General features: G+C 43.5%; 1 protein-coding gene across 2 annotated transcripts; it reads left to right on the forward strand.

Moving 5' to 3' along the window:
* The first annotated feature begins 1,986 nt into the window (after window positions 1–1,986).
* On the forward strand, window positions 1,987–19,021 carry LOC149873353 (sulfotransferase 6B1-like). 2 transcript variants are annotated; one of them, XM_090031489.1, is made up of 7 exons: window positions 1,987–2,595; window positions 8,877–9,013; window positions 10,960–11,049; window positions 12,543–12,669; window positions 13,646–13,740; window positions 14,339–14,495; window positions 18,142–19,021. In XM_090031489.1, the coding sequence occupies exons 1-7, from the start codon at window positions 2,394–2,396 to the stop codon at window positions 18,270–18,272; spliced, it is 939 nt and encodes a 312-aa protein (XP_089887615.1). In that variant the 5' UTR covers window positions 1,987–2,393; the 3' UTR covers window positions 18,273–19,021. The 2 variants fall into 2 exon arrangements, with proteins under 2 accessions (XP_089887615.1, XP_089887616.1); XM_090031490.1 differs by lacking the exon at window positions 10,960–11,049.
* Window positions 19,022–24,126: the final 5,105 nt, after the last annotated feature.

Raw genomic sequence — 24,126 nt, forward strand, 5'->3', positions numbered from 1 at the left:
GTCATCTCTGCTGCCTTCGCCAGATCCTTTTCGTGATGCCATGTTGCTCCCTGATCGGGTTGCAAAGGGTTGCACGCTCATCAAGTATCTGGACTTATAAATACAGGCAGGGAACTCACTCCTATGTTTTCAAACAAGTTTATTTTTACTTACACTCCGCATCAGAGGTGCAGGCTGCAGACTTCTTACAAAGATTTCACTTTGTTTTCCATTCACTAGTTACTGAGAAACAGAACTGCTCATAGGATCTGATGTGCTAACCAGGGAAGGGGTACGCCGGGAGTTTTCGATGGCGGGAGGCATGGGGGTGGCCGGTCCCCATGGTGTGTGGAAGTTGCACACTTGGTGGATTTCGCTAAGTCCTCTCTGAGCAGTGTTAACCACCACTTTTTATACTCGTTGCAACCTTGAGGTGTGCTTTCACCCAATCAGCTTCAGGCATTCTATTCATGGCCTGATTTGAAAAGTGCGGCAGTTAAAAAGTGCGGGAGTTACTGGCATGCTCAATTACTTGAAATCACGCGATGATTCCACACTGGCCGCATGTGCCCATTGACCAGTAGGGCTGTAGGCGGCGATATGCCGACACATATGTAGGATACTACGTACGGGGCAGTATGGGGGCGCGGTGTGCGGGCACGGCAGCACAACAGTGGACTGGCTTCTTACACTGGCTTGCTGGGCTCCCCATGGATCTGGATATTCGGCAGCAGGGGAGCAACAATTAATGCTGCCACTCCCAGGGCCGGCCCACAATCTTTTGGGTCTCCCCTGAAAAATATAGTTTTGGAACCCCCTGACATGAAGAAGCCAGTGTTGGGGGGTGAGGGGTGGCAAGTGGCTCAAGAAGCTGGTGGCAGCAGTGGCAGTGACAGCAGTGGCGGCAGACATGGGGGAGGGGAGGGTGAGAGGCTGGATGTGAAGCCAGTGGCGGCATTGGTGGGGCAGGGGGTGTGGTGAGTGGCTGGATGTAGGGGGCCTTTTGGCTGCAGGGCCCTCTGCGGCTGCAGGTTTTGCAGGATAGGATGGGCTGGCCATGGCTGCTCCTCCCCTGCCTCCAAATTTCCAGACCTCTGTGGAGCCCTGCAGGTCAAGTGACACAGTTCCCTGGCCTGGATCTGGCCTGCAATCTCGGGTCGAGCACCCTTGGGTTAGAGAAAAGACGCCAGCCAATTGTGATATAGTATTAGTTCCAAGGACTATCATATTCTATGGTATCCCTTGTTTTTTTCAATGCTTCTCTTCTCACCCTTTTTGAGAGTTCCTAGAAGCTTTTGCATTGGCTTAAGTGGCTTCAGGATTTTACCTTTTGCATAGGTCTGTAAGGCCCCTGCCACACGTTACATATATTATACAACTAACTGGTTAATTGTACAATAAATTTAAACCAGCTATACATGCAAGGTAATTATCACACCATGAAAATGTTCATCCAGCTATAAAGAGCCAATCAGCTACAAAATTAGTGCTTCAAAATCTGTAATAACCTTTTATCTGGTTTCTACCCAGCTTTAATTTGAACATGTGGCAGGGCCCTAAACTGACACTCAGACTAATCGGGTTATATGAATACAAACCTGCAAACTCTTAATAACTCATGATGCCCTTCTTAAACAAAAAACTGTATCTTATGTAAGCTGCCCTCACATGACCACCAGACGGTAAAAACTCCTTAGCCTCCATCCAAATTTAACAATGGGCTAGCCTAAAAGAATAACTGAGGCATTGTGTCTTGCAGAATGATAAATAGAGGACTTGGAGCCAAGATTCTATTACAGCTATTAGGTGTATAAGTGTAATCTGGCCTCTGGTGAGCTACCGTAGTAGGAGAGTTCTGCAGCCAGGGGCCCAGCACACTGACAGCTCTCTTTCCAGATCTCAGCACTTCACATCTCAGTTCTCAAAGAATGATAAGGTTGTATAATAAAAATAATCCCATTGTAGCATATCAACAAAATGGTGAAGCTCCTATCAGAAAAGCATCCTGTGTTTGACCAACCAAAGTAAAACCTGGCATCGGGGTTATTTTTTTGTTTATCAATGGATTATGTCCATGTACTCTATGCACTAATTCTTCCGCAAATTTTTACATGTGGTATTTTAAACTTACATAACCATTTTAACTTAAGCAAATATTTAATTTCTTTGTTTTCTTCTTTGGACTTTCTTTCCTTGGCTTTCCTTGTCAGTGGTATAACCTTAAGTAACTCCAGTGGTTGCTGGTTCATACTCTTTGTCTGGACCTACATCGCTACAGATGAAGAAGGTGGAGTCAGGTTTTGCGCATTTGGTTCAAAAGAAACAAAATCCTCTATTAAAAGTTAAGCTGGGACTCTGCTTAAACAGAACTTCACATCCAGCACAAGAGGAGAGAGTGTGAGAAAAAGAGAAGGATGGCAAGAAACAGGAAAGTATTTATTGATCTGGTAGATAAGGCAATTGCCACTGGTGAGACAATGAAGAGTGAAGATCTGCTATTTTCCTACAAGGGGATCTTCTACCCAGCTACTGTTTGTAGTCCTGAGCAATTCAAAGCTTTGGAAGCATTTGAAGCAAGAAGTGATGATGTCATCCTAGCAGGGTACCCTAAATCTGGTGAATATGGTTTGTTTTATTCATAAATATAAGGTGTAATATAATTAAAAATTATCAGGATATATCAAAACCACTGAAATAATTATCTCAGATTTTAATAAATCACTTTTGTTAGTGAGATATAAAGGAAATAGTTCAGATGACCATGAGGTAACAAATGGTCTCAAATTAGGAATGTCATTGTTAAAGTATGGCTATGGACACATCAGAAAAATCAAAGCATATTTATCATAGTAAAAATGGCTTGTACACTGTTTTGTATCTGCTGCAACATTTAGATCTGCAAAATTAAAATGTATGTCTTTCATGAAATTAACCATTTGGTTTCTTGAGGTGCAATATTTTTCATTGTTTAGATTTTTCATTTAGTTTCCTATGAAAAATGTTTAGTTTGTGACTGTTCTTGAGAAAATTAAATATTGGGATTGGGATATCATGCAAAATTCATTAATGCATAGTCTTCCATGATTGTTTGTAATTCCCTGTATCCTGCCCTTACTGGTTGATAACACTGAAAGTTATTCCCCATGAACCTCTAGAAGACAGAATTTATTTCCATAGGAAATTGGAGTAGCCACAAGCTTAAGATTTTTAAAAGAATACAACAATTACAAGGATTTGAAAACTCTCCACGGTTATAAAAATTATAACAAATATTTCCAAAGGGAAAGTAAGCCTCATGACACAAGAATTTCATCTTTCTCTCACTGTTAGAGACCAGGGTGAAATATAATATGCGGTTGTGGAGGGACATGGGTATGAAAGGGGAAAAACAGTTTGGAGAGAGACAGTTTCTGAAAGGCTATCTAGATCTGCCTGAAAAAAATAAATTGATCTGCTTTCTTTGTGTAACTCAAGATAGTGGTCCATCTTGCTTAGCTTCTAATGAACCATGAAATGGGTTTCATAGATTTCATAGATTTCATAGACATCAGGGCTGGAAGGGACCTCGGGAGATCATCGAGTCCAGCCCCCTGCCCAAAGGGCAGGAAGTCAGCTGGGGTTATAGGATCCCAGCAAGATAAGCATCCAATTTACTCTTGAAGGTGTTCAATGTAGGTGCTTGAACCACCTCCGCTGGCAGACTGTTCCAGACCTTGGGGGCTCAGACAGTAAAGAAATTCTTCCTTATGTCCAGCCTGAAATGGTCTTGCAGGAGTTTGTGACCTTTCGACCTCATCATCCCTTGGGGCGCTCTGGTGAACAAACGTTCCCCCAGATCCTGGTGGTCACCCTTGATAAATTTATAGGTGGCCATCAGATCACCCCTGAGCCTACACTTTTCCAGGCTAAAGAGTCCCATGGCTCTCAGCCTGTCATCGTAAGATCTGTTTTCCTGACCTCTGATCATGCGCATGGCTCTCCTCTGGACTCTCTCAAGCTTCTCCACATCCTTTTTGAATTGTGGAGCCCAAAACTGGACACAGTACTCCAGCTGTGGCCTCACCAAGGCCAAGTACAAGGGGAGAATGACGTCCCGGGATTTGCTCGAGAAGCATCTATGGATGCAAGCCAGCATTTTGATCGCTTTACTAGCCGCAGCATTGCATTGCAGGCTCATGTTCATCTTGTGGTCAATGATGACCCCCAAGTCTCTTTCTTCTGTAGTGCTATCCAACGTAGCACTGCCGAGCCTATAAGGAAGCTGGAGGCTTTTCCTCCCAAGGTGGAGAACCTTGCATTTTTCGGTGTTAAACACCATGAGGTTCTCGTCTGCCCATTTGCTGAGCTTGTCCAGGTCAGCCTGGATCACCCGCCTGTCCTCTGCGTGGATGCTTTGCCCCAAAGTTTGGTGTCATCGGCGAACTTGGCCAGTCCACTCCTGACTCCAATGTCCACATTGTTAATGAAGATGTTGAACAGTATGCGTCCCAGGACAGAGCCTTGAGGGACCCCACTGGTCACAGGGCACCCTGATGAGTCACTGCCATCAGTCACAACCCTCTGGGTCCGACCACGGAGCCAATTTCCCGGCCAGCGGATCGTGGTGGAGCCAAGGCCACAACTGGCCAGTTTGGCCAAGAGGTGATCATGGGATACCAGATCAAAAGCTTTTTTGAAGTCAAGATGACATCAATCTCTTCTCCCTTGTCCAGGTGATAGGTCACCTGGTCATAGAAGGAAATGAGATTGGTCAAACAAGACCTACCCGCAACAAACCCGTGCTGGCTATCCCTTAGAATGTTAGCCTGGGCCAGTCCCTCAAGGATGGCCTCCTTAATAAACTTTTCCAGGATCTTCCCCAGGATAGAAGTCAGGCTAATGGGCCTGTAGTTAGCCGGATCCACTCTCCTCCCTTTTTTGAAGATCGGCACCACATTGGCCTTCTTCCAGTCTTCGGGCATTACACCAGAGCGCCAGGAGTTTTCAAAGATCCGTGCCAGGGGCTGGGCTATGATGCTTGCCAGCTCCTTGAGTACCCTGGGGTGCAGATTGTCAGGGCCAGCTGACTTGAAGGTATCCAGCTTCTCAAGGTGTTCCTTCACGAGGTCAGCATTTATGGAGGGTAGGGGATCCCCCTCACCCAGATTTCCCTGTCCCATAGCAGGCATGGGCATCCCGTGTGACTGATGAAAGGGTGACGCAAAGTACCTATTTAATAGGTTGGCTTTTTCCTGGGCGTCAGTTGTCAGTTGCCCCATCTGGTTTAGCAGGGGTCCAACATTGCTCTTGCTTTTCCTCCAGCTCCCCATACATCTGAAAAAGGACTTTTTGTTGTCCTTGATGCCTGAAGCTAGTTGGAGTTCAGTTGCAGCCTTGGCTTTCCTGGTTTGGTCCCTGCAGGACCGGACCAGCGTGGAGTAATCCTCCTTGGAGGTGAATCCCATCCTCCATCCTTTGTAGGCTTTCCTTTTTAGCCACAGGAGGTCTGCTAGGTCCCTGGGGAGCCGGGGGGCTGCTGTGCCTTCTTGCTGCCTTTCCTCCGTGTTGGAATAGATTTAGCTTGTGCATTGAGGATCGCTTCCTTGAGAAGTAACCACTCTTCTTGAACTCCCATCTCCCTGGGGTCATGTTCCCTGAGGGCCTGACTGACTAGCCTCTTGAGCTTGTCAAAGTCGGCTTTTCTGAAGTCAAGGACTTCTGTGTTGCTGACTGACTTGCCAGCTTTACGGCGGATGGTGAAGGTGATCAGCTCATGGTTGCTGCCACCCAGCTTCCCATCGATCACTAGGTCGCCGATTAGGTCGTCCCCCGTAGCCAGTACTAGGTCGAGCAGCGCTTTGCCTCTCGTTGGCCCATAGACTTCTTGAGTCAGGTAGAGGTCATCCACGCACGAGAGAAAGCTTTGCGACCGCTCGGATTTTGCTGAGTGATCTTCCCAGGAGGTGTCCGAGTAATTGAAGTCACCCATGACAACCAAGGTCCTGGAGCAAGCAGCCTCAGTCAGTTCCCGGGCGAACTCCTGGTCAAGCTCAGGACTTTGAGTGGGAGGTCTGTAGTAGACTCCCACCATTGTGTCCCCTGTGCCGTATTCCCCACCAATTTTTACCCAGAGGGTCTCTAGCTGTCCATGCCAGTTGCCAACATCAGCTTGCAGGGACATGTAGCTTTCCTTCACATAGAGAGCTACACCCCCGCCCCTTTTGTCAACACGATCCCTCCTGTACAGGATATAGCCCTCTATACCCGTGGTCCAGTCATGGGTGGAGTCCCACCAGGTCTCCGTTATCCCAATGACATCATATTTCTTTGCACTGAGCAGGAGGACGAGCTCGTCCTGCTTGTTGCCCAGGCTCCTGGCATTAGTGTACAGGCAGGCAAGTGTGCCCTTGGGGGCTCTTGCCTTGCCCACAGATTGTGCCAGGGCTGGGCTCCCTTAAGTGCCTTGGTCTGCTGGCTTTGCAAGGGTCACTCTGCAGGCCAGCAGTGGCAGTAGTCCCCCCATCCCCCAGCAGGCTTAGTTTAAAGCCCGGTGGAGCAGGTCAGCCAGCCTGGCTGAGAAGAGCCTCCTCCCCAGGGGAGAGAGGTGGAGGCCATCTCTTCCCAGCAACTCGCTGCCTCTCTCGCCAAAGAGCGGGCTGTGGTCATGGAAGCCAAAGCCTTCCCGAAGACACCAGCGCCGCAGTCTTTGGTTGACTGCGTGGATCCTCCTCTCCCTCCTCAGCCCATAGGCCGAGACTGGGAGGATGGACGAAAACACCACCTGAGCTCCCAGACACCTAAGCCCCACTCCCAACTCCCTGTAGTGCCTCATGACCTGACTGGGGGTGCTCTGAGCCGTGTCATTGGTTGAGATGAAATAGGGCTGTTGGATATTTCTTTTTTTCAAACTATTTTCTCTTATGTACTACCCCATTACTAATATGTATATTGGTTTTCAGAAAGCCATTGGTCACTATGGGCATGTCTACACTGCTGTAGCTACAGTGTTTCTTAGGCACAGCCTAGACATCTGTCTTCACTCCCATCTTCAAACTCAGAGATGTATGGCCAAGACACTGGGGTCCTCCCCAGTGACTATTCTGAAGCATTCCCTAAACTAGGGGTGGGCTATTATTTTGGGTGGAGGGCCACTTACTGAGTTTTGGCAAGCTGTTGAGGGCCACATGGGTAGCACTTGACAGGTGCCCCATCCCCTGGTCACCATTTTGTGACTGGGAGTCCCACCCCCCCAACTACTGACCTTTGTTACCAGAAGTCCTTCCCCTTGCTGCCAGAAGTACTCCTTTCAGCAAGGGGGTTTGCCATTTTGGAACTAGAAAAATACCAAATTATATTCTAAAAAATGAACACCTAAAACATTCATTAATCTGATTAAAAAAATATTTTTGTCTTAGTTTACATGTGTTTGTGTAGTGTACATAGAGGTGATTGTATATAATAGCTTAAAATGAAGGCTTACTCTTGTATATTGTGTGGGGGGGTATAGGTTTGTGGGTGTGTGGGCTGTGGAGAAGGGTATGGCTGTGTCTGTACAGGGTGGATATGTGTGGGGGTGTGGGGTGAGGGAGCATGTGGGGGTGTGTGTGGATATGTGGGATGTGGATGGATATGGGGTTTGTGGAGGTTTGTATATGGGGGAAGGGTAGCTGGGGTGTGTGAGGGGGTGTGGGTGTGGAAGTCTTTATGTATTGCAGTGTGAGGGAGGTCTGTGTGCATGTGTATGGTGGGGGGTGCATATGGGACTCACCCTATGAAAACACACACACACACACACACACACACACACACACACACACACACTGGAGTACTGGGACAGGCCCTGTGCTCCCTGGTTTGGTGATGCAGCCGGAAGCCATGCGGTGCAGGAGCAGTGCAGGGGTAGAAAGGTAGGGAAATGACTGGGGGTGGAGCAGGGCTGGGCTTCTGTGTCCTGCTGATGACTCCCCCTGGGTCCTATTGCCCCTGACTCCTGCCAACTTTGACAAGCAGCCAGGAGCAGATAAATGTTTTCTAAATTTTTTAGGGGTTCTGCAGGCATCATAGAATGGTCTGATGGGCTGGATATGACCCATGGGCCATATTTTGCCCACCCCTGCCCTAAACCAAGTCTCAAATAGCCACAGAGAGATGCCTCAGGGCAAACTTCCTTGTTGTATTTCCAGATTTGGAGCATACTTGAGGCAATAGATTGGGCAGAACATGCTCAACAATGACCTAGACAGAACATATTACCACCTCAGTGTAGGCATAGTCTAATTTCACTAAGCATAGGCTGCTGAAGGGAAGAAACAAGGGTCCAGTCTCCAGTCTGACTTGCAGGGTAAGAAATGGTTGGCATATATGAGGCAGTGTATCCAGATTCAACTCTAAGAATGGGAGGATTATAAAATTCTAATGCTGAAACAGGTAAGGGCTTGAAGCTTAACACTTGAAGGGGTAAAGTCCAAGAGACCCAAAAGAGACAGAAGAGCAATCTACCCTATAACTGTGACACTTCCTGTACAGGAATTCAGTTAAAAAATAGATAACAGAATATTAGCAAAAATAAATTGAAATATGCTAGTTCTGCAGCAAATTTCACTATATACCTGTTAAAACCCCTGTTAGAATAAATAGTCCCTGATACAACTCCAGATTAGCAAATTTATTTCATGGTTCAATTTACTTCATTCACTTCAGGTTTGCTCCACGCTTTTAGGTAAGTAGAAATCATGTCATAAGCCATATTTTTCTTAGTAAGCAAAAGGAAAGTGCTCTTTTTTTAGAAATGTTAATTTGTTTACCTATTGCAGTCTCATTGATTCTTCTTGTCCATTACCTAGCATATTGCAAACAAGTTATTCCAGTTGCTTTTTCCAGATTTCTTGTACTGATTTTGTCTTCTTTTTTTCTCATAGGTACAAACTGGGTAGGCCAAATTATAACTGACTTGGTAACAACATGTGCAAAGAATAATGGCGATGAAACAAATAATCTGAATGATGAACTAGATGAATTTCCCTACCTGGAAGTTGGAGATGCTGAGAAATACCAGGTGGGCACTGAATGCTTACTGATATTGCTAACCCTTTGCTATTAACACTTACTGTAGTAGATAATATTGGGTGCATCTACATGTGCATTAATATTCTGTAATTACAGCACATTAAGTTTAGTACCTGTAAAAACAGGTACTAAATGTGCAGTAATCAGCACTACTGTGCAGTAGAACCAGTGCAAGTCTTTAGGTGTTGCTAATGTGCAGTACATTCATTCTAATAGCACGGCTTTTGCCATGATGCACTAATGTGCAGTTGAATTAGTCTACTGTGCTGTTAGTGTCTCATGTAGACACAAAAACTGTGTATGAAATATGCATTACAGAGAATGAACTGTGCCTGACTTGCAGGGTAGTCATCTACCAGTAATGTAAGGAATGGTTAAGTCAGATACCAGGCCCAGGCTCCCACTTAGAGGAGTGCAGGTTTGGCTGTTGCCACCACTCTTGGCTTGGCACCCACTTACCAGGGCACAGAAACTGCTTGTTACACTTCTGCTGTCCACAATGAATGCTTTGTTCACAATAAATTCTGAACATACTGACAAAACTGATGGAAAAGGTAGATAAATTAATTGAGCAGAGTACAAATTCTTAACAGCTACCTGAGACTTGTGAACACTAAATAAACATGTTTCTCTATGTGGTGTAAGAAACAGGCTAATGCAAAATCAAATACAAGGAATAAATAACAGAACAAAAAATTCCCCACGTGAGTGTTTAATCCCCAGTCTAATACCCGGAGCATTGAAAACAAAATATTTCAGTCCTTCTACCCATTATTTTTTCCCCTCTGAAATTTTGTTTATGAACCATATTTTCCTTCATATATTTTTTTCCTTTACTGAACTCTACAGCTGTGAAAGCTTTTTTCTTTTTTTTAACCCATGAAAGAGAGAGAGCATGTACAGGACTAGTACAAAGTTCACATACTACTTTGCCAATGTGCCTTGGTGCTGAGCCAGCAGGGCCAGTTGTAGAGCTGAGTAAGTAGCATCATCCCATGTCTAGCCAGTCCTTGCTGAGGCTCTATACAAGGCCAGTTATTACTTATGGATCCTGTTCAAAGGTTTCTGTCAAGCTGAATCAGAATTCTGATGTTGGTCATGAACTTGGATCTGAGGGAATGTCTGTTCACCAGAGTGCCCCAAGGGATGACAAGGTTGAACGGTCACAAACTCCTCCATGACCATTTCAGGCTGGGCATATGGAAGAACTTTATTGTCTGAGCCCCCAAGGTTTGGAATAGACTGCCACTGGAGGTGGTTTAAGCACCTACTTTGAATGCCTTCAAGAGACATCTGGAAGTTTATCTTTCTGGTATCCTATGACCCCTTCTGAGTTCCTGCCCCTGGGGCAGGAGGCTGGACTCGATGATCTTCCAAGGTCCCTTCCAGCCCTAATGTCTATGAAATCTATGAACATTTTTGGGATGTTCTTCTTCTCTCCATTACTTTCTTTTTCATGTACCATCATTCTACCAATCCAGTCAGAACCTTTTCTCTTCTTCTAATTCCCAGTACCATCTATTTTAGTATCAATAATCTTCCCTTTGTAGCTTCCCTTGTTGACCTAATTGGGACTGCGAGCTTGTTGTCTTTCCCAGTTAGATTCTGCTCCCTACTTCTAGCTTTGACTATTTCTTTAGGGGTAAGGATAAACTCAGCCTTTATGTACTCTGCACTGGATACCAATTCTCTTCCCAGATCTTCACACTTGTGTGGGGGAGAAGGGGAGGTGCCATAGTTTAGAGACACTCAAATATGTAATCCTCTTTTTGGTCACAGAAAAAAACCATAAAACTTAAAAGCTATGAAAATGGATACCAGTCCATCATAATTTTCTACACATACACCAGCAAAAGGTATAGGCAGGGCTAACAATAGGTAATATTTCACTAAGTAGAGTTTCTGCTTTCCTTCTTTTTTTCATTTTTATTAAAGCGGATGAAGAAATTACCTTCTAGAAGAATTATATTTACTCATCTCATGCCTCACAATATACCTGAGTCAATCTTCAAGAATAAAACTAAGGTGAGTTTTCATTTGATATCATGAAGGCATACTCATTTCAACAGATCTTTCAAGCCACTTTTAATTTCTATTGCCACATGTACAGTCTCCATAATAGGTACCAAGTGCTCAGCTCAACCACTTCAATGCCTGGTCTTTGTTCACAGGGCAGCTACTTCATATGACACCAAACTACAATGAACAGCAGTTAAGAGAAATGAGAGAAATCAAAAAAAGAGAAATTGTTCTGTGATTAAGTGCGTAATTACACAGTTTCCTGTGGGTGGCACCTAACTGTGGTATTTCAAGTAGGGTTTCAAAGATGGGTGAAGCTTAAGGGTGCCCCACTTTTTTTTTCTAACCTGTCTCTTGATTTTGCCTCTTTTATAATTTAATATGGTCTCTTTAAATAGAAGCATTTACTCACCATAAAGGGAAGAAACACACAGGTGACAAAGTTCAGAGAGGCTGCATCTACACATGTGCTTAACTGTGCAATGGACTAATTAGATGTGGAGTAAAGTGTCACCGTCTCTTGCAACACTATTAGGCTGCAGTAAAATAATTAACGCTGCGATAAGACAGTACTGTCAGAGACAGAACTAGCTTACAGCAGGGTCATTCACTATGATTAAATGCATGTATAGACAATGACTTCGTAAACTGCCCCCAATCAACCCAGCGAGCAGGGGGCCAGATTCCTGCCTGCTGCCTAGCCACATGGCTCTGCATTTTCAGCACCTTTGTGCCCTAGGTAGTCCCTCCATCATTCGACACTGCCATCCGGAGCCTGGGGTTGACCCTTCATGCCCTCGGCTTTGATATAAACTACTTTGCCTTGGCTCCAATTGCTACTGTCTCCAGTGCATGTTTCAGGCTGCACCCATGGGGAGTTTACACTGGCTCAAACTGCTCTGAAGTTTATTGCTTCAAATTTATTGCATGTGTAGGTGCACCCAGAATGTGTATTATTAATTTGTATTATCTCAATCACATTTCAGAGAAAGTAAGCAAAACATATAGGGTGCAGCTAAATGAGACACCGTGTTGCTGTAACAACGAGCTACTGTGCATAGTTCATTGCTATGGTGACATAGCATCACCAGGAATGAGCTGTGTTGGCAATGCTACTGTGTGGTAGTAATGACCTATTGTACAGTAGCTTGTTGCTACTGCACACTAGCTGCTAAAAATAACCATGTGACAATGGGACTGTACAGTAATGCCAGTTACTGGGCAGTTATTTAGTACTTGGTTAACCAATTATTAAATGAGTAGGCAGTAACAACTTCACAGTTGGCTGATCATGTAGATCTGACCACTGAAAGGCAGTGAAAGAATAGCTTTCTCCCCATATAAGGTTGAACTATTATTTCTATGCCTAATATATGTATGAGATCCCAGAAATCACCAATATTGTAGTTAACCTGAAAAATATCCTATCTCCTTTACTGCAATCTTGTTATATGTAGTTCCAGAAATATATTTAATTAATTAACACTTTAATTTTCTAGATCTTGCTGCTTCTTCGCAATCCAAAAGATGTAGCTACCTCTTATTACCATTTTTCCAATGGCTTGTCTCCTCTTCCATCCTATGAGACCTGGGATGAATTCTTCACAGCTTTCATGACAGGAAAAAGTAGAGTTCTTTTCTTTCTACTAATGTCAGTAATGTAATAGGTAGACTGTGTATGGAAACATGGATTTTATTAGACATTTCCACAATTATATTTTTATTATAACATAAAATTACAGATACTTTTTCAAAATATCAGGTGTGATGTATTAACATGTGATCTGGGGCAGAAGGTGTTTTAATCACCAGCAATTGTAGCAAGCTTGGAGATATGTTAGAACTTTGGTTCTGAAAAAAACCATACAAATGCTGATAGTCCTGAAATGTATATCCCTCTACCCCTGGGAGAGCAAAAAAAGGTTTCCTACTATGGGCTCAGAAATAATCCTAGAGCTCCACAGCTCCACAGAACAAAGATTAATGGGTTATACTCTCATATGGATATGTATATATATAGGAGTGTGTAGGAGAAATGAGGATACAGTAATGTGGAAAAATCTTTTTGTGGGATGGTGCACTGAAATGAACTAGGCCAGATACTTAGACTTCTATGCTGATCACATCAGTTAACTGTGCAGTGAAGACATTAACTTAGGGTTGAATTTGCTTGTTTAACAACCTTTCTGATTGTTTAACTGCCAAAAAATGCCACTTATGCACAGGTTGGAATTCTATACAGGTTGCACATAGCCCTGCACACATGGAAGACTATGCATGGCTACTTAGTCATACAGACTGGGTATGCACAGTAGTAGGCAAAGCCCTTATAACCTTAGCACAATCTAGAATTCATAAGAAAGTATACACTGATGGCCTTGGCTTCTAGACCTCTGGTAGCTTTCTATGACCAAGGCAGGTTTCAACTCTATCTGTTCTCTGGTGAATATAGTTTTAAAGCAGACACTTCAAAGACTGTACTGGACAGAAGATAATCTAAAGCTATCACAGCAAGTCTTAACTTTAAGGAACAGACCTAATCCTTACCCATTTTTCTCTTATAATTAATTTAATGATCATTTTATTCTGTGATTTCCTTTAGTGCCCTGGGGCTTCTTTTTTGACTATATTTTTGAATGGAACAAACATATTGATGATGAAAACATTATGACAATAACCTACGAAGAGCTGAAAGAGGTGAGTTTCTACTGTTTAAAGAATATTGTATCCTCCAGGCAGCATTGGTGACTAAAGTAATGTTTAGATAATAATTATATATGCATGTCAGTCAAATGAACACTGAAGCAATATATCATAAAATATGAATTACAGCTGGGCAAGAATATATAGATTTTAATTATTTTTTTTGGCCAAAATGTCCTTGAGCAAAATGAACTAATTATTTTTCAAAGTTTTGTTAGAAATGTCCTTGTTGTCTAAAAAGTTGTGTAGTTAACATGAACCTTTGTGAGGTCCAATCCCATAATACTTCCTTATAGAACTCCATATGCACTCTATAGTATATACCAAAATAAATTGCAATTCATTTCTTCCGTGACTTCATTGATATAGATCTGGATTTTGCTAGCTTTACTCATATTGGATGCAATTCACTTTTATGAAGAGAACTAGGACTGGTTAATCACACCTTAAGTGTAATGTGTAGAGGGGGCCTATATGTTCTTCATGAAAACATAGGGTCACCAAGGATAGATTGAAAGTGGAAATACCATGATTAATCAGAATGATATATTTTGTACGAATAAAATTCATTGTGTTACTTTCCCTTTTTCAGAATCGAGCTATGGGTGTCAAAAAGATAGCTGAATTCTTTGAGCTGTCTCTGACTGAAGAGGAGCTTCAAGGTGTGGTAGATAGGAGCAGCTTCCAAGCTATGAAAGAGAATTCTGAGAAAACACATGGAGCATTTGGCAATGTTCTCTTCCGCAAAGGTGATTATCCAAAAAGCTCCAGAGACACAAGAATCAATCTTCCGTAGCTTTGGCAAACCATTCCCAGATTCTCTTTTTAGATTTAATGTTGGAATTCATTATCATTTGTAAGTCAGTGGCTGCATCTACATGTGCAATTAGCATGGCTGTATAAAATCCAGGGTGCAGCATTTACATGTGTGCCCAGGACCACATCAGGTTGAGCTGGAGCAATGCAGCCCAAGCTGACAGAGGGCCTAGGTGGTCAGCCTGCCAGCCTGGAGCTGCTCCACCCCAGCAAAATGTGTTGTGGAGGGGCTGGCTGGGGCATGAGGGTGTTACAGTGTGGAGCTAGAGAGCAGGTAGCCCCTGCACTGTAGCACCCTCATGCCCCAGCCAGCTCTGGTCACTGTCTATACATGCATTGCTGTAAATCAAATAATTCCACTATAGGATAGTACAGATAGTTGGCTAATACTATCCTATGGTGGAATTATTAGTTTACTCTGGACTAATAGCATTGCACATGTAGATGTTGATGCTTTATTGCAGAGCTAATTTAGTCAATTCCACAGTAAAGTACATGTGTAGATGTCCCCAGTATTTATAAGTTTTATTATTAGAGTGATTTTAAAATGTAGTCAAGAATCAAGACCGTAATGTGCTAGGCAATGTATTGAAAAAAAATAAAAGAAGGTTCCTGACACCATTAGCTTGCAGTCTAGGTATAAAACAAAAGACAAGAGATGAATACAGATAGGATGGGGAGCACTAAGAGATAATGCGATCATACTGAGGAGTATGACAGGCAATGGCCTCATCATGTCAGTAGTTTATCCATTGTCAGATTTTCTGTCGGAGTGTTTTAAGGAGTGATTTGAAGAAGATAATGAGGAAACATTACAAATATTCCCAGGAAGCTCCTCCCAAGCATATGGAATAGCATGGAGGAAAGCACAAAAGTTCTTGACTGAAAAACAAATGGACAATGGAAGCTGAAGTCATTGGTCATGTGAAGGTGGGAGTTGACCACTTAGTACTAACTGAGAGATGGAGTGGGGATAGTCTGTTAAGCTGAAAAAGCCTTGGAAAGGGAAAGCAGCAGATTATGGCCAAAGTGGTGATTACAGGGATCTCTTTTCTGTTCACTATGGGAAAATGGAGATTTTCTCTTTTTAAGGAGAAAAATGCCCATTTTCCACTCTGTCCTGCCATGCCCCTTTTCTCACCCATTGCTCTGTAAAAGGCTCCAGAGGGAGGAGGGCAGCAGGGCAGGGAGCCCTGAGCCTGCAATAGGCTGCCTGTATTTGCTCCTTCCTCATGGTCTCCGCTTCAGCTGGGCCACCTGTGTGGGAGGGAGAGCTGGACTCCATGATCTGCTCTGGCTGCAGCAGGTGGCAGCTAGGGCTTGGGTGCTGCTGGGGTGGGGTAGGGAGGTCAAGGGGCCGTGGACTTGGGCCCCTGGCCTTGTAGCCCTGGGAGTTGGGGGACCCCTCTGGCAGGGTTGGGGGCAGAGGACTCTGGGTCAGGAGTGAGAGACACTGGCAGGGCCAGGGGGATGTGGGTGGGAAGTGAGGGGCACCAGCAAGGCTGGGGGGGTGTAGGTCGGGAGCAAATCATAGAATCAAAGAAATGAAGTGCTTGAAGAAACTTTGAAAGATCATCCAGTCCAACTTCCCTGCTCTGGGTAGGAATACTGCTGAGATCAAATGATCCCAGCAAGGTGTCTGTCCTGTCTCCTCTTGAAGACCTCCGATGTTGGGGACTGCACCACCTGCTTGGGAAGTCTATTCCAGATTCTGGTCACCCTTACCATAAAGAAGTTCTTACTTATATTCAACCTGAAATCATCCTCTAATAGTTTATGGCCTTTGCTCCTTATCTTCCCCTGGGGTGCCCTAGTGAACAGGTTCTCTCAGCTCCCAATATTCACCCATTACATACTTATAGATGGCCACCTAATCCTCCCTCAGTCTTGTCTTCCGCAGACTGAACAGTCCCAGATCCCTTAGTCTTTCCTCATAAGCTTTGTCTTCCAGGCCCTAAATCATTCTTGTGGGCCCTCTCTGGACCCTTTCAAGATTCTGCACATCTTTTTTGAAGTGCAGTGCCCAGAGCTGAACCCAGCATGCCAGCTGGGGTCTCAGCAGTGCCAAGTAGAGAGGCAGTGTCACTTCCTTAGCCCTGCTCATGATGCATCAGCTAATGCATCCCAGTATGCTATTAGCTCTGTGGACTACAGCATTACACTGGTAGGTCATGTTCATCCTGTGATCAACCATAACACCATAGTTCCTTTCTGTCATTGTGCTGGCCAGGACATCTCCTCCTAAACTATATTCATGTCACTGGTTACTTCTCCCAAGTTGTGCATTTATCTTTATTGAATGGCATCTGGTTCCACTCTGCCTACCTTTCCAGACTGTCCAGGTCCACTTGGATCTGTATCCTATCCTCTAGCATGACCGCTTTCCCCCATAACTTAGTATCATCCACAAACTTGGCCAGCATGATTTCTATGTCCTCATCTAAATTGTTGATAAAGTTGTTGAATAGCATGGGGCCAAGAACTGAACCCTGCAGGACACCACTGGCCATCTCCTACCAAGACGATACAGCCCTGTCCACTAACACTCTCTGAGTTTGACCCTTTAGCCAGATCCCAACCCACCTGACTGTGGTGTCTGCCAGCCCACAATCCCCCAGTTTTTTATGAGTGTCATGGGAGACTGTATTGAAGGCCTTTTTAAAATCTGAGTATATGACATCAACCATGTCTCCGACAACTAAATGGTTCATTACTTGACCATAGAAGGAGATGAGGTTGGTCAGACATGACCTGCCTACAGCAAAACCATGTTTTCTATCCTTCAGCATCATGCCTTCTACCAGACAGAGGGGCACTGGTGGAGGATGCTCTTTTGTAGCATCATTCAGGATAGGCAACATTGTTTCAGTCTGGGCCAATCTGGGTCTGTGGCAGTAATTCATATATACATGATCCAAGTTTGAATGGGAGTTTTAGCTGTGTGCCTAGGAGAAACAGTATCTCCGAGGTGCTGGGCCAGCTTCTATTTTACTGCTTACACATGTAAGTGAATTTAGGCACCTAAATGGGATTCTGTTCTATCCTGCTCAAGACCCTGAGAAACAGTTAAAGGTGGGTCCTTCTTTTCCTCCTTGTGTTGAGTTTTGTGACTTAATCTTAAGGGTAAAAATGATGGTGTGTTACAGAAGTAGATGTAATTATTTCTTAGTCTTAGGGACAGGCTAGACATGTACCTATATGGAATGATATAGATAAGGGCATTTCTACCTTGAGCAGGGTGTTGGACTAGATGACCTCTGAAGATTAAGTTTAGCCCTTCTTATGATTCCATGATCCTATAAAGTGCTTTTTGTATTTTAAGTTGACTAAATACTTTGGGGCCTTTCCCCTCACACTACTGCCACTGTTGCAGACTCATGAACTCATGAAATTTACTTCAGTAGAATTGCACTGGTGTAAAATTGTGCCCAGTCTCTTGCTTTAAAAACAAAGCAACAGCAACACTCCAGTTGGTGTGAAAAGAGATAAAAATGAACTTGAAAGGAATAAGTTCTAAGTTCTCTTTTTCATGGCATTCCATGCATGTTTGATATGATAATATCCACATTGCTTTTGCAGGTGGTGTTAGTGACTGGAAGAACTTGTTCAATGAAGATCAGAACCAAGAAATGGACAAAAAATTTGAAGAATACTTAGCAGGAACCAAGCTGGGAGCAAAGTTAAATTATGGGGTTCACTGCAAGGCCTGAATATTAGTTACATAATGTATATGGGAAAAATAGATCAAATGATCCACATATCTCTGAATTTTTGTAATATTCACCGTCAGGTTGCCCTTACAGTGATATTAGTGCATATGAGATATTCATTATAATTTAAAGTCCTTTGGCATCCTTGGACTGACTCTATCTACTGAATGATATTAATATTATATAATTGCTCTAGTACCAATCTCTGGAGGAAATACTCCATCACACTGAATGCTATTAATCTTGCTATCCTAATTAAAAGAATCTAGTGCCTAGAGATTATTTTTAAAAATATCTCACCCCAAACAACTTCTCCACAAAAAAGACTTCTAGCAAAAAAGTCCCTCATTGAACAGTCATTCAAGTAAATGAAAATCTTTCCTATGATTTGAGTGGGTCCTGGATCAACCCCCTAGTAGACAGTGCTCAGAGAGAAAGAGAGTGAGAGAGAGAGAGAAAGAGATTAGTCATAATATTTTCTTAAATTATAATATTTTCTTGTATTTAAAAAAATAGAATCTCAGCTTGGCCTAGGGAAATTTACTGCAGGTATATGGCCAAATTCTATGTTGTTGTAAATGGACAATAGTCCACTAAAATAAAAGGATTTCCATTAACTTACACTGACAAACACTTGGCTCTTAGTATCTCAGGTACATAAACTTGATTCTCCTTTTTTTTAAACATATGTATATTGGTGTAAATGGGAAGTTGCTGCATTGAAGTCAATGGCGTTACACCAGAATAAAATCAGTGTAAAGCAGAATCTTGTACACCTCTTCATTGTCATTCCTAGCTATTTATTTTGCTATTCCTGTAGCTATCATGCAATTAAATTAAGATGTCAGCAGTTGTAATACTTTTACATTATACATATTGGAGTGAACACGTCCCATTGTTTTAACTGGTATTTAGTTGGGGCTTTAGATTCTATCTTTTGGGTCCACTGTGGTGGGGAAGGTAGACCAGCCTAAGAGAAGGAGACAGCACAACACAGCTTACATGGGTAGTAACTTTATTGTGCTGAGCATGGATCCAGACAAAAGCCAACAGTGCCTAAGGAGGCACACCAAGTTACAGCATTTAAAGAAACAGTATAAAATATAATGGCTAATGGCCAAAATATCACATTGTACTTGCTTATTTCCTAGACCAGAAGCTTATCTAGCATCTCTCTCAACTATACAGACAGTCCAACAAAAGACACTACCAAAAAAGCCCTTGCTTCTCCTTCATTGGAGGTTTTCAAGAGGAGGCTGGCTAAGCATTTAACAGGGATGTCTTAGGGCCTTATTACACATTAATTTTAGGCATCTCCTAGAGCTTTTAATGCCTGGATTGTCCCCATCTTAAAACCTGAAACAAGTGTTAAGCATACTTTAGGAAGCTTAAAGTTACAACACTCCAAGGCAGGTTTATCTCTAATCTGTGATATCCATAGGTTCATAGAATCATAGAAAATTAGAATTTAAAGGGACCTCAGGATGTCATCTAGTCTACCCTGGTGCTCAAAGCAGGACCATCTCCAACTATATCATTCCAGCCAGGGCTTCATCAAGCTGAGCCTTAAAAACCTCCAAGGATGGAGATACCACCACCTCTCTGGGTAACCTGTTCCAGTGCTTCACATCTTCCTAGTGAGAAAGTTTTTCCTAATATCCAATTTAAACATCCCTTGCTTCAATTTGAGACCATTGCTCCTTGTTCTGTCATCTTATGGCACTCCACTTGACACCAGCTGTCAACTAGATATTAAGCCATTGATTAGTACCATGTGAGCCCAATGATCCAGCTAGTTTTCTATTCACCTTACAGTCCATTCATCCAAACCATACTTCCTTTGTTTGGGAGAATGTTGTGTGAGACCATATTAAAAGCCTTGCTAAAGTCATGCTATATCACATTCACTGGTCTTCCCACATGTACAGAGCCAGTCATCTCATCATAGAAGGCAATCAGGTTGGTCAGGCATGACTTCCCCTTGGTGAATCCATGCTGACTATTCCTAATCACCTTCTTCTCCTCCAAGTACTTAGAAATTGATTCTTTGAGAACCTGATCCATGATTTTTCTAGGGACTGGGGTGAGGTTGACTGATCTGTAGTTTCCTGGGTCTTCCTTCTTGCCTTTCTTAAGGATGGGCACTGTATTTGCCCTTTTCCAATCATCTGGGACCTCCCCTGATCACCATGAGTTTTCAAAGATAACGGCCAGTGGCTCTGCAGTCAACTCTCTCACCACCCTCAGATGCATCCCATCCAGCCCCATGGATTTGTATATCTCTAGCTTTTCTAAATAGCCCCTAGCCAGTTCTTTCACCACCTTCTCCCCAAACTGTGCTGCCTGATGCAGTAATCTGGGAGTTGACCATGACCGTGAAGGCTAAGGTAAAAAATACATTGAGTACTTAAGCCTCTTCCTCATCTTCTGTCACTAGGTTGCCTCCCCCATTCAGTAAGGGACCTGCACTTTCCCTGACTTTCCTTTTGTCACTGGCATACTTGTAGAAACCCTTCTTGTTACCCTCCATGTCCCTTGCTAGCTGCAACTCCAATTGCACTTTGGCCTTTCTGACTTCATCCCTGTATGCCAAAACAATATTATTATACTCCTCCCAAGTTGTTTTTTACCAGCTAGTGTTCCATTAAGGTATGGCCACCCCTCACAGATGAGCTGCCAAGGTTGCAGTCCTCCAGCATCCCAGGATGCAGTGTGTCCTCCCTAAACCTCCCATGTAAATAAATTTTACATCCCCTGAACTCTACTGCCAAGGGGATGGTTCTGGCAACAGGCCAACTCCCCACCTCCAGCGGTGTGACCTTTCACCTCCAGGGGTAAAAATTGCTGGCAAAGCATATGCCAGCTAGCCAGTCTGCAGGGCATGGATGTGTCCAGGATTGGGGTCTAGGGATGTTGGGGTGGAGAACAAAGTACAGGCCTAAATCAGGTCCCCATAAGCTGTGGCTTCCTTCCTGGGGCAGGAGCAGTAGCTCCCCCAAAAGCACCTTCCTTCACTGCTCCCACCTCTCAGCCACTCTGGGAAATACAACTAGCACTCCCACACCCCAATCCCAATTGCACTCAAAGAATCTATGGCAATTAATCACTCTGACACTTTGGGGGCATTTCAAGTAGGATCCCACAGGGGTCTGTCCTGTGTCAAAGTCTATTCCATATTGTCAACTATAGGTGCTATAGGGCTTAGGGCCCTTCTGGAATGACATCTTTTCCTTCTGTTTTGTAGGGGAAAAGGTGTCTTTCTTATCCCTTCTTATCCCCTCCCATTTGAAAAGATCTCATCTGCCATGACTTTGATGTTTAATCAGAATTTCTTTTTATTCTTTTCTTTTTGGTGTATGGAAGGATGTTCACAAAAACCCGAACAACAACAAAAAGAAATGACAAGGCAAACAGAAGAAAATTGGCTTTGAAAAGTACAGCAGCATGGCATGTGGTTATTGAGATATATGGGGCTCCACTATCCCCTGCACCCTTCCTCACACCACCTTGATTCTGCAAATCCCATCAGGGTAAAGAGAGTTCAAGAAACAATGGAAAATCCAAAATAAACAGTAGGGCTGTGCAAAAAAAAATCATTTCATTTTGATGTCCAGGACAGTATTTTGTTTCATTGCTTTGTTTTGTTTTGTTTTGTTTTGGAGCACTGTCCCATTTTGTTTTGTTGAAACTGTTCGCTGTTGCAACGCATTTTGACATTTGCCAATAGGCTGTAATGGGGAATCATGAAAATGCCTAAAACATTGTAATTTCTTGCTTGATTTGGATGAAAATTGCTGGAATGTTATCCCTTTCTGAGGGCATGAAGACTGCCAAATTTTAAGAGATAGGTGCAGAGGTTTCTCATAAACTGCACCTCAAAGTCTTGAAAACAAAATTAATAACACTTGCCGGCAGCAGCAGCCTCCTGTCATCTGGCATGCAGATCTGGGGGCCTGCACCCCCAGAAGGGCTGCAGGGATATGCTGGACTCCTCCCAGGGGTGTGGGGCCATGGATCTGTGCTACTGAATGTGTGCTACAATCTAACAGCTACTGGGAGGGGCTGGCCCCACCCCTTGCATGGAGGGGCGGGGGCAAAGACCCTCCCAAACCTGATTGAAGCCTGCATTCTGCAGGCCTGGCAAGACTTTGGGGGCAGCATTTCCTGGACTATAACAGGTACAACAACACTGCTTCCCTACTATATCTACAGCACTGTAAATTAGCACAGTCATTTCACAATCATTACATCTACTGATAAATATAACAACCTACCACTTTACTGGCATGTAATCCTACTTGCTTCATTCAAACCATTAATGCCAGTTACTTAAATACATAAAATATATTGGTAAAACTGGTTTGATTACAATAATTAGTTATCATGAATTTTATCCCATCAGTTGAATAAAACCACTAGGTGTCAGACTAATACTTTATGTTAATAGTGCCTGTACAATGCAATTTCATACTGGAGTTTGAATCATAGATCTTGCTGTTAGATTTTGAGGTTGTGCTATCCTGGGGGGTAAGCTCCAAAACCACATTATGTCTAAGATATAGAAGGGTGTAAAGGTGTAAAGTAAGCAAGGCGCTCAAAAGCCCATTAATTGATTTTTGATGACCTCTTTGCAGAGAAGGAGACTGTATTGTCTTACACTTTCCCACCCTTATAGGTTTTCCTCAGCATAACTAATATTTGAGAGGGAGGCTTAGGAAGCAAATACTGTTGTTGTACTTGTGGTATGTCTAAAGAGAAGAGCTCATCAACCCTGCTCTAAATTCCAGATCTTTGGTGAAAATGAAAGTTCAATAAAAAGTTTATTAACAACAAAACAAACTCACTCTTGTATAAGAACATCTAACTCAGAACACTGCAGAATCTAATAGAGATGAAATACTGAAAGAATGGATTTAAGAACTCAACTGAAGATAGAAAAATAAGACACAACAAATTGAGAGCCAGATTATAAACCTAGTCATAAAATAATAAATTAGGGAGTCTATCAAAATTAGGGTGGATTTGATTTAAATCAAATCAATTTAAATCAGGATTTAAATAATGATTTAAAACACTGGTGAGGGAGCCTCAATTTAATCATTGTTTTCTACAAAAACTACATTCTTGTTGTTTGATGTCCTTTTACCATCTTGAAACTTTGTACTTTTAGAGAGAGGTAAGGGCTTGACTCCGTGTACCCAAACTTGAAGAGAGACAAAAGGGCTGATGGGTAGGTAACATTGGCGATGCGTAGGGGGTGCACGTAGGTGCACGTGCACCCCCTGAGTTTGGCAGTGCACCCCCTGAAAAAAGATCTGCTGATGGTGCCGGCAGTTCCTGCGGGTGGTCACCGCTCACCAAAACGCCCCTTGCCACTGACACTGCCAGTAACACCTGCAGGCGGTCCCTGATTGCCTCTGGCTGCTGCTGACATTGCTGGCGGCATCTGTGGGTGTTCTCCAACTGCTGGTTGGCACTTGCTCCTACAGCCTCCATGGGCATACAGGTCTGTTCTCTCTCATCTCCATGTACTGCTGTTAACAAGGAAGTTTCGTAGTCTCATAGTTTCTAGGGTCAGAAGGGACCTGAGTAGATCATCTAGTCCACCCCCTGCCATGGCAGGAAAGAGTACTGGGGTCAAACGACCCCAGCAAAGTGTACATCTAGCCTCCTCTTAAAGACCCCCAAGGTAGGAACCAGCACCACTTCCCTTGGAAGTTGGTTCCAGATCCTAGCTGCCCTGACCGTGAAGTAGCACCTCCTGATATCTAGCCTAAATCTACCCTCTGCCAGCTTGTGACCGTTATTCCTGGTTACTCCTGGCAGTGCTTGGGGGAACAGGGACTTCCCCAGT

This window comes from Crocodylus siamensis, chromosome 1, assembly GCF_052110815.1.
Source record: "Crocodylus siamensis isolate JL-2025a chromosome 1, ASM5211081v1, whole genome shotgun sequence".
NCBI classification, from domain to species: Eukaryota; Metazoa; Chordata; order Crocodylia; family Crocodylidae; genus Crocodylus; species Crocodylus siamensis.

What these genes read in the sequence shown, in the direction of transcription:
- LOC149873353 (XM_090031489.1), top strand. Translation starts at nt 2,394, where the DNA reads ATGGCAAGAAACAGGAAAGTATTTATTGATCTGGTAGATAAGGCAATT. An exon ending in AGCAGGGTACCCTAAATCTG is followed by an intron (nt 2,596 to 8,876) that starts GTGAATATGGTT and finishes TTTTTCTCATAG; the next exon opens with GTACAAACTGGGTAGGCCAA. An exon ending in CCTACGAAGAGCTGAAAGAG is followed by an intron (nt 13,741 to 14,338) that starts GTGAGTTTCTAC and finishes TCCCTTTTTCAG; the next exon opens with AATCGAGCTATGGGTGTCAA.